The 10,622-nt window shown below is 39.5% G+C and overlaps 1 protein-coding gene across 1 annotated transcript; it reads left to right on the top strand.

Annotated features, from left to right (window-relative positions):
• Window positions 1-6: 6 nt before the first annotated feature.
• On the top strand, window positions 7-7,632 carry ABHD10 (abhydrolase domain containing 10). Its single transcript, XM_014947128.1, has 5 exons — window positions 7-102; window positions 3,613-3,796; window positions 4,566-4,677; window positions 5,573-5,710; window positions 6,794-7,632. Exons 1-5 carry the CDS (start codon window positions 63-65, stop codon window positions 7,133-7,135), a joined length of 816 nt encoding a protein of 271 aa, XP_014802614.1. The 5' UTR covers window positions 7-62; the 3' UTR covers window positions 7,136-7,632.
• The last annotated feature ends 2,990 nt before the right edge of the window (window positions 7,633-10,622 follow it).

Raw genomic sequence — 10,622 nt, 5'->3', positions numbered from 1 at the left:
TGGCGGCGGCGCTGCGGGGGTTGGTGCGAGGCGGTGGCCGGCGTTGTGCCTCGGCCGTGGTGATGTCGCTGTCGCCGCTAAGGGCGGCCCTGGGGCTCCCGGGTAAGGGAAGGGCCCCGGGGGCGCCGCCGCTGGCCCTCTGTGGCGCCGCTCCCCCGCCGCCAGCCTGCGGGTGTCAGAGGGGAGAGGATAGGCGTCTGCGGCGGGGCTGTGTGCGGCGCGTACTGGCGGCGGGAAGGGGTGTCGGCTCTCGGCAGAGCTCAGGGCGGCGCCTCCTCCTTCAGTTCAGCGCCCCGTCTCGGTCGGGAGCGGCCAGGGCCCCTGGAGGGGGAAGGGGATGTTAAACCCTCCGAGGGACGGGGTTTCTGACAGGCTTCCCCCCCCCCGCCGAGCCCTGCGGAGGGTGTCCCGGTGTCTGTGGGCAGGTACAGCACAGACCCGTGCGTGGCTCAGGAGCAGCTGCTCTCACGCGTGGGTAGTTGGCTGGAAGCGCCTCCTGCTGCCGCGGCTCCCCTGGAAATGGGAGGAACTGGGGCGGTTCACCGGCTTGGATGTGAAACGTGCCTCCGACAGGCTTCACCGGGAGCCTGAAAAACTCGCTTTGGAGTGAGGTGATCCTCAGCCCAAACACTTAGTGCCCCTTCTTGCTGTTCTAGACTCTGCCTCTGTGGCTTGTTATTCATTGCCTTAGATTTGGCAGGCAGCTGCTCTTCTTGATGAGGTAATGGACCTCATCCGACCTTGCTTGATGTAGAAGGGAGTAACGTTTACTTGCCACTGAGGGTGCACGTTTTGAATCTGCATAAAACGTGAATACAGTGGGGTTTTTGTTGATGGCTTTTCTTTGTGTTTAAAATAGCTGAGTGTTTGTTGGTTATTGAGTGTGCCATTAGGTGCTTTGAGACCAGGCTAAGCAGCAGTTCCTGCTGGCAGAACTGGTGGTCTTCTTACCCCTCTAGCTTAGGCAGTTGCACAAATTGAGGTGCGGACAATGTTGAGTCCAGAGCTGTGTTAATTTGCTGGTGACAGTGAGTAGACTGCAATGCTGGAGAATTCCCAAGGTTGGTTGGAGGATTTGTTTGGCTTTGACATGTAGTGCTGGTCTCAATCACAGTTTCTGTTGGTCATAATGCAATTAAAATTGCACAGTGATTCTGATATGAAGAGAATTCCATAGCCTCAGGGAAAGGGTCCCTGTGGTTCTTCCTGTAGCTAGCTCCTGCTGTCTGTAACTTGCTTTTATAAATACCAAGTACGACCTTGCACCCTTCAGCCATGCTTCCCTGCTTTTACCAAGGTCTTTCACTGAAATCAGGAGGAGAAATTACTGGGTACCTGCTCAGTTATCAGTGTTTTTGTCTGTCTGAAGGGAAGTCTGAGAACATGACTCCAGTGAGCCTTGCTTTTGGATTACCTAGGGTGGTTTCATGAGCGTTTCGCATTATTGAGATTAGGATTGCTGCTGGTGCACTTAAAGTGTCAAAACAGTTTGAGGGCTCCTCCAGAGTGCTCCAGGATGCAAAAACACTGACTTCAGAGATGGTTATCGGGGCTTAAGGGGGAGAAAAATGCTCCTAATTTTTCTTCTATGAAGTTTAGTACTTCTTGGTATTACTCCTCTGTTACTGGCAGGTGAATAAGTGACTGACTTAGTGATAGAGACACACACAAACCAAAAGCCATTGTGTGAATGCATCTGAGTAAATAAAACTTTACTGTGGCGTTTATTCCCCTTTATAATAATCAATGCATGGATAGGATAAAGAACTCTCCCATTGTTTCAGGAAAGATTTAACAGTTCTAATCTATAGTTCAAATGGTATAATTTCTGTTAGACTGTAGGATGAAGTGCTGAATACTAGCTGCATCCTGCTCTGTTATGCGTCCACATTTCCTCGTGCACGTGCAAGTTTAAAAACAAACAAAACCCCAGACCCCTTGAGTGTAATCTCTCTGCTGGTGAGAAAACGTAGAGCACTGCAGAACATTGAAGTGGTGTGATACTGTCCCAGCCTGTTTCTGCAGTATTTATACAGTTATTGTACCACTGTGAAGCCCTGATGTGTTGTTTGGGGCTGAATAGTTTTCGTACCCTGCTATTGATTTACAGTATCGAAGAACCAATCTTCTTCTAATCTAAGAATTAAGAGTATCAAAGTCTTAGAAGCCTTGACCAAGGTTTCAGTTTAACATATTATCTTGCTGAGTGGGATAATAGAATGGATTAAGTGTCCATAACACCTCTCTACAAATCACTTGCCCTCACACACAGTAGAGTTACAATTAACTGCTAAAGTTACATACTGTAGCAGCTGTTGAGATTCAGCATAGTTATTAATCAGATAGCATTTCCTTTGTTAATCTTTTTTTCTTGTTTGAAACCAACTCCATTTTTTTAAATGGAGTTTAATGTCAATAGCAGAGTCCAATCTAGTGTTTACTTTCCAAATGTGTCTGGTTTGTTATCTTGAACTAAAATAATTTTAAGTTTATGCTGACAGGAAAACTTCTCTCTCACGTAATATGTTGCAGATCACTTTGATAGAAGTTGCACTAAAGGATCTTTAATTTTTTAAATATTTAGGTTTGCAAAGTGTTACTTCATTCTGTTTAAACAGAACAGTCTGAGTACAGGACCAGTGCTAACATTCCCAGCAAGAACACACCAAACCGTGTAATGGGATATTTGTCCCTCTTTTGGAGATGCATAAGAAAATCGTAGCTCTAAAATGGTCAATTCTGTTTCTTCTTATGCGATGTGTTTAATGTACTGCTCTGTATTTACAGAAAATGTAGCTTTATTTTGTTTTTTACCTTCTGTGCTTCATATCTCAGAGAAAGACTGATGTTAAGATGGAATAGTGAGCCTTCTTTCCCTACTGTTCCTGTCAATAATCTTTAACTTAAGCCGAAGTAACAGTTGATGATGAAACAGGCTAGATGTCAGTTATTTCATTTGGCTTTAAACAATGCTAATGTTTTATGTTTGTCATATTGAAAAAGTTAGACACAAGATTTCTTTCCCAGTTCCCACTTTTGAATTTCCCTGCTGTGTATCTCCTTCATAGATCTTGTGGATCTGTGGTTTTGATGCACATGCAGTTTTGTCCTTCAGTTTTAATTTTAATCAAAAATTTATCATCTCATGTACTTGTGAATTTAGCATTGACGGATTCCTTTAATCCCAAAATTATGTATTTTGAAATTCAGTCTGGAAAATACCAAAATTTTAAACTACACAGATGAAAAATCTTACTCTTTCGTGTGAAATGAGTAAGTAGATTCATGGTAGTATTGAGCATGAGGAGAAATGAAGTATAGGAAATGGTAGCTTTTGTCTTCAGTCAAACACTTGGCTAATTGCTGAGTGAACTCCTTACATGGTTGGCATCTAATGATTTGAGAATGAATCACAATCAGCTTTCCCTTTCGGGTTGATCAGTGCTAGTTAGTCATTAAAGAACATAGGAGATACTTTGGCTCAAGAAAGAAGAAAAAAGTTATCTTGTTTTCATAAAATATGCCCATAGTTCCTGAATTCTAGTTTTATAAAATATTAATATTTCTGCCAAGGTTGTCATGATGATTGTACTAAACTGCTCTTTTTGTTAGTTTGCAGGATGAAATCTTCAGTCAGCTTTCTTACTCGACCAGATCGACCAAATCTTGCTTATCATAAACTAAAAGGCAGGAATCCAGGGGTTATTTTCCTTCCAGGCTTTAATTCAAATATGAATGGTCAGAAAGCAACTGCCCTTGAAGATTTCTGCAACTCTCTAGGTCATGCCTTCATCAGGTACATTCCAAGCATTGTTCTTGAGAATATGAAACTAGTATCATGGGCTGGGGAAAGGGTGAACTTTGGTGTTTGGATTGGAGTGCGTGCTGTGCTGTTCACATGCTAAGTGTCTTCCATTTCAAACATGTTTCTATCTGTAGCAAGACTGAGGTAAATCAGGAGAATGTATTCTGAAAGTAATTCAGAAAGTTCTCTGATAAATTGCTGTAGTCTAGCAAGTGCTATGTATTACATTAAGGCACAAAAAAGTAAAAGAAAGGACCTGGAGTTTGAATTTTTTAAGTTACTACTATAAGTATGCTTATTAACTGCCAAATCTTATTAAGTTAGTGTGTTCTGTGGTTTCAGAAGAATATGCATATCCTTGGTGATAATCTTCTTTGACAGACTAGGTTGAATGCTGAGTTTCATAAGTCTTTGAATTTGGGTATAGTGTTTGAAAGAGAGTTTGTACATTTTAAAAATACTTTTAAAGTTAAAGTGTTTGAGGTGTTTTGGCTATAAGGGAAATTCCTCAGGAAGTATCCTGGTAAATTTGGATATTGTTATATCAAATGATAAGAGAATGCTGCATCGTTTAGTTGCGTGTCTTCTGTTTAAACCTCTTTTCATCTGATTTCTGGTGCTAGTGATACGCAGCACCAAGTAAGAAAATAATCAGTGTGGTATCTTGTCCTGTTTAACTTGATTAAACGTTACTGTTTAGTAAGCTTCTATGTTGCTGTAGACAGTACTATGACTTTCATTTTGATATTTACTTTTTCAGATTTGATTATACAGGATGTGGAAGCTCAGGTGGTAAATTTGAGGAATGTACAATTGGGAAGTGGAGAAAAGATGTTCTGTCTATACTGGATGAACTTACAAATGGACCACAGGTTATATTTTATTTTTGAACATAGAATGCTTTTTGTCTTCGAGGTAAACATTAATCAAAACTATGCCATAATAGCTCTGGTCAACAGTAGCTTCTGTTTAACAACTGACATCTGCTCGCAAGCTGAATCATCTGAGGGGACTTATTTGTGAGACCTCCTTTGCAAGCAGGTGGATCACAAAATCACAGAGACAAGGGTTGGCAGATCCTCCTGGAGACTGTTTATTAGAGCCTGCTGCTCAGAGCAGGGCTGACATCCTAGGGAGTCTGAGAAAGTCTCATGGTGGAGTTTCCACCTGACGGGGGACAGGGCACTGTTCCAGTGCAGCGCAGCCCTCATCATCAAACAGTGTGTCACTGTCCCAGGAATGTCACAAGTTAAGATACTCTGTATGATAAAATAGATTTAAAAACCCCCAGTAGAAACAGCATTTGACTTCTCCAGTTACTTTAGAAATGACTGTGAGAAATCTGAAATCTTCTGCAATCTGGGAATACCTAGTGTTGTGTCTAAAACAATTTTGTATTATGAATTGTTTTTGACCTCTTTCACTGCACTGAGCCTTTACCATGTGCATTTATTTTAAGAAGGAGACATAAAGTATGTATGCGATACTGAATTGTTTTAACTCTCATTTCGTTTACAGTGTTTCAGTCTCAGACAGCAATAACCAGCCATGCCAAACAAAAAGAATAATAAAATGCCAGATCCTGTGGTGCTTACTCAGGCAAAATTTCCACCGGAGGTGACAGCAGTTCTGCCTGGGTAAGGACAGCAGGATTATGCCCAAGGTTTAACTAGTTAAACAAACTGAAAACTGGTATTTAAAAAAAAAAAAAAAAAAAAAAATTAGCAGATTTCTGTAAAACAATCTCATATTTCCTCTGTTTTTCAGATTCTGGTGGGTTCCAGCATGGGTGGCTGGCTGATGCTTCATGCTGCAATAGCACGTCCGGATAAAGTAGCTGCTCTAGTTGGAGTAGCTGTCGCAGCAGACCATCTTGTAACAACTTTTAAGAAGCTTTCCATTGAGGTAAATGTTTATGGTTGGCCTTTGTGCAATCTAAAAATCTATCAGGCATTTAAGAAATTCGGTTCTTCAAACTGTACTTTCCCTGCAAGTCTTTTGCTAAGTTTTCTGTGTGGTGGAGGTAAGCTGAAAATTTACATTAATCTAAAAGTCTGCAAAATGCTGTGCTTCCAGTATGCAGTTAGTGTGAGCACGACCTAGAAAGTGTTTATATTACTGTGTCAGACTGTGAAGTCAGATTCCTGCTGTTCAGCAGGCCATTAGATTTCAGTGTTGGTTATCTTGTATTTGCATTCAAATTGGATCCTTGTGCTTTCAGGGATGGAGAAGTAGCTGCTGAAGTAATTGAGATGACATTGGAGAGATGAGTCCGACTCAGGTTGTGCGTGTAGAAAGGGAATTCTTCAGATTAGTGTGTTTGTAAAGGCAGAGATTTAGGTGCTGGAAAATCTCTTTCTGAGTTGCTTCGTTGGTGGTGATAATGTCCAGTCTTCAGCAAAGTAAATCAGGTGTTACAATGTGACAAATAACTATGACAATAAATGGCTGATACTTGAGAATAATTAAAATATTTTCCTCATCTTTTTTATTTTCCTAAGGCATTTCATAGTGTCAGTATTACCACTTAAGACTAAGGTAGGATTCTGGAAATGCAGTATTTAGACACAGCTGTTGTGGCAAAGGTTGAAAAGATTGATCATTGGAAAATTCATTTTTCCTAGGATTCTCCTTGTTTGAGGATCAGTCAACCGATTGAAACCAAAGAGACTGAATGTTCTTGGTTGCTATACATCTTTTTCTTTCTGATAGATTCTGGCTAAGAAACTTGATTTCATTGGTGATTCCTAACTAGATTAATTTGCAGGAGAGATGTGTGGAGTAGCTTTTGTAACATGGTAGGGATTTTGTCTTCTCAGATGCTGGAAGGCGAACAGGAATATGCCTTCTCTGCTAATAAAAATTAACAAAGTGAAATTTCATACCTGTGGAAGTTGTACTGCATTTAGAACAGAAATAAGTTGAGGCGCTCTAAAGAATGTGTAACATCTATCTTGTCTATTCTTTGCTCTTTTTTTTTTTTTATAGGCACAAAAAGAAATAGAAGAAAAGGGTGAATGGAAGTTTCCAACAAAGCATAATGAGGAAGGATATTACTCTGTGACATACGATTTTATCAGAGAAGCAGAAAATCACTGTGTGCTAAATAGTCCTATTCCTATAACATGTCCCATACGACTTATTCATGGCATGAAGGACAGTGATGTCCCTTGGCAGATCTCTATGCAAGTTGCTGATCGTGTTTTGAGTGAAGATGTGGATGTTATCCTCCGCAAAAACGGCCAACATCGGATGAGTGAGAAGGAGGATACAAAACTTCTCGTGAATACCGTTGATGATTTAATTGACAAGCTGGCAACAGTAGCATAAGCTGCAGAGTAGCAGAAGTTGCATGAACTCTATACCTGACTCTTTTCCATGAGTAGCTGAAACCCTGTTCTTAACAAGATGATGCCAGGCCTGTGACTATCACAGTAGGAACTGAGCTTTTCTGCTGTTCCCTTACCTCTGTTTCATAAATACAGGTATTTTATTAATGCTGCATTTGCACAGAGAGTCCAAAATACAAAGGAGCGCTGCTGTTGGGTTCGAAACCTCTCCTTCACCACTTAAACCTTTTTTTGCAAACTTCCTACACTTTTGTACTGAAATGTTGGTTCATTTTTGTTACTATTGGCATGTACAGTAAAACCTTGATTTCCCACGTCTTTGACACCTTTTTCACTATTTCCCTTTTGCTGTAACACTCTTGTATCTTATATCTGAAACCATCTGTGCGAGCCAAAATGCAACTTGAGTGTATACTGAAGTTGTTACTAGAAATAGTGAATAACTTGAAGCATAATAAACATATTTCGGATAAATTATATTGGTCTCAAGTACTGTTAAAATTGGAAAGTGGAAGGCACGTCCTGATGGTGTCCTGATACTACGGAAGTAAGAAGTTTACTTCTAGGAACACAGGGCCTCAAAGTGCAGATAGAGGTCATTTATCAATCAGTAGGGCTTGTGTCCTCCAGGCTGTTTGTTTGTAATAGTTAATTTGTGGGTCTACTATTAAGGGAACAATGTATAATCTTTGTGTAAACTGAAACTGGATCAATACAGTGAGTCTTTTGTAATAACTTCTTTAAAGTGGGGAGTACAGCACCACAGGGCATCGCTACCTCTTTTCTGTGACTTGAGAGCTGTAGATTACTAGCAACAGTGTCTTCCAAAGACTGGAATTTGAGGTGCATGAGTGCAAACCTGAAAAATTGTAAATGAAACTTGGTAGTTGGATAATTCCTGTAACATAAATCCATAGAATTTGATAGTAAATGGATTTAATTGCAAGTATGACTATTACCTGTTTTTTGTCCAAAAATATGCTGCCATTGATACACTTGAAAGAGAGACAGGAACTTAGGTGAGAGGCTGGAATTAGTTCAGGCTGGTCTTAATATGAAACACCAGTCAAAAGTATATAGTAGTTTCTGGCTTTATTATTTTAAATAGTAAATGGAATCACTATTGCTGCCTTAAAAGAATAAAACCACTGGGGGTAAGATATTTCTACAGAGTTTATTGTTTTTCAGTGTTAGCATTGTTAGTAGAAGTACGTTGTATAGAGCTTTGCTGAGAGAGTGGGTTTTTTTAACTAAAAACCACTCAAACAAAAAACCAAAATCAACAACTAAACAAAAACCTGAATTTCAGATGAGTTCCTGTGAAGTACAGTTTTATTTAGGTTTCAATACTGCAAAAAATAAGTAAAAAAAAAAAAAGAATTATAGTATGAGAGTAAAAAAGATGGCTCTAGTTTAGATGCAAACTTTAGTTCAAGTGTACCAATTCCCTAACTCAGTTAATCTAGTTTGTAGATTAATCCACTTGTTTGAGGAATTACAATATTCCATGAAATCTTGTTTCCAAGTATCTCTGTTTCTGGAGTAGACTTTTTTCTATCTGTATGAATATGCAATTCACTTCTTTTTTTTTAAGCTTTAAAACTTCTTGAATGTTGTTTTTTACTTTTAAGAAAAATTAGTTCAGATAATTTATGCAAATTGCTCAGCCACTTCCATTGCTGAAGATTAAGCTGCATTTCAGCTCTTAGCTTACCTGTGACAATTTTTTTAATCTTGGACTGCTTTGTCTCATAGTGGAAGAAGAAGTTGAAAAAAGTGGACTGCAGTAATTCTGAAGTCATTAACTTTAATTAAGGCCCAAAGTTGCCAGCTGTGATAGATGTACTTTTTTGTTCACACTTACTAAAGTGATTTCAGTAACTGAAAAGTTTTGAGCTATTTTATTTTTTTAATCCGGAGCTATACCTATAAACATTCAGTTTGACTGTAACAGTTGAGTCAGGGAGAAGTCTTTATATGTCTGCATAAACTGTAGCTGGGTATTTCTCTTGAAAAGAATTGCATTGTATTCATTCAAAGCTTCACCTTAGCCTTTACTAAATAATTGATATTTTATGGCTAAGGTCTTTTTGTTACCATGCCTTAGAGCAAGATAGCTGAAAACAAATGTGAGGGGAGCAGCTGTGTGAGTAGTTTTCAGGGTGCTGCTTTTTTTTTCTTGTTTGGTGATGGGTTTTGGTGGGTTGTTTTTTTTCCCCCTATTATTCTGCTGTAATAACATTAGGTGGGAGAAGGCAGCATAACAGGATTGACACAACTGTTGGGGATACAAAACTGCAGCATCAGTTGCTCAAACCACAGCAGAGCATGAGTAAAACTTAATCCTAGGGAGGTTTGGGGTTTTTTTTGCATGCCACTTGTTTTGTCCTCCCTTCTTTTTTCCTTCTCTGGTTACTAAGTGGAGGTTAGTGGGAGCATTTACATTACAGGTACACCCAAAATTTCCTACATACAGCATAAATGCAGAGATGATGCTTTCTTCATAGAGACAGTATTCCAGATAGGATTTTGAGATTCTCTCTGTTCACTTGCATTTTCTAAATTCAGTCTGTATTCCTTAAATATGAAGAGGTGGCTTTGAGGTGGACCTTACGCAGATGTACCGTTTCCTCTAACTTTGCCACAGCAGTTTCATTGGTATTTCTCTTTGCAAGCATAACATTTTACTTGTGTTCATGCTGGAAATTACCAGCATTTTGATTACTGTCGACTTGGCGTGTTTAAATGCATGAAAGAAAGGATAGATGATAAACAGGGAGATTTCCATCCTACCCATGCTCTTGACCTATCAGGAATTTTGAATAATGTAATATTCACATATTGTGGTGCTATTCTGATTTTATTCTGTACTATGTTTTGTCCTGAGTTAATGCCTCTGGCATCTCTTTTGGCTTTGCCAGTAGGTGCCTAGATAGTGAATTATTTTCAATATTGGGCACATTTAAAAACAAGTATTTCTTTCCTCTGTGGAAATACTGTCTTAAACTAGAGGATTATACATTTGGAAAGCTCTGCATGGTGCAGATTTTTAAATTCCTTTGTAATTAATTCTTATGTTCTCTTTTTTTTCCTTTTTACGGACTTCTGATTTGCTGCCAAATACAAACTATGTTTTGTGAATATGTAACATATATTTCTTCAACACTAGGCTTGATTCACACAAAATGATCAGCGTCTCACGCTTTCAGATTTACTGACTATCATCTTGTGCTGCCCGGGGGGGGGTGGTTTTCTCTGAACACCTTAGTCTACGCTTCATTATTTTCAGTAGCATTCTAAGCTTAAGTTGTTAGCGTTCTCATTGTCTTCCCCTTTTGGCAGGTCTGAAAATGACTTCTGGGCTCATCTGTCACTGAGTGTAGTACAGACATGTTGGGGCTGACACCGACGTCAGTACAAGGAAGCTCTGGACACAAACCGAGCAGCTCAGCTGCTTGTGCTGTTGA

Source organism: Calidris pugnax, unplaced genomic scaffold, assembly GCF_001431845.1.
Source record: "Calidris pugnax isolate Ruff unplaced genomic scaffold, ASM143184v1 scaffold95, whole genome shotgun sequence".
Taxonomy (NCBI): domain Eukaryota; kingdom Metazoa; phylum Chordata; class Aves; order Charadriiformes; family Scolopacidae; genus Calidris; species Calidris pugnax.
Note: the sequence above shows the minus strand (reverse complement) of the source record. Positions and strands in the feature narration are given on the sequence as shown.

Bases quoted from the DNA above. Each gene is read 5' to 3' on its own strand.
- ABHD10 (XM_014947128.1), top strand. From the start codon at position 63: ATGTCGCTGTCGCCGCTAAGGGCGGCCCTGGGGCTCCCGG. The intron at 103-3,612 runs GTAAGGGAAGGG...TCTTTTTGTTAG, and splicing joins GGCGGCCCTGGGGCTCCCGG to TTTGCAGGATGAAATCTTCA. The intron at 5,711-6,793 runs GTAAATGTTTAT...TTTTTTTTATAG, and splicing joins TTAAGAAGCTTTCCATTGAG to GCACAAAAAGAAATAGAAGA.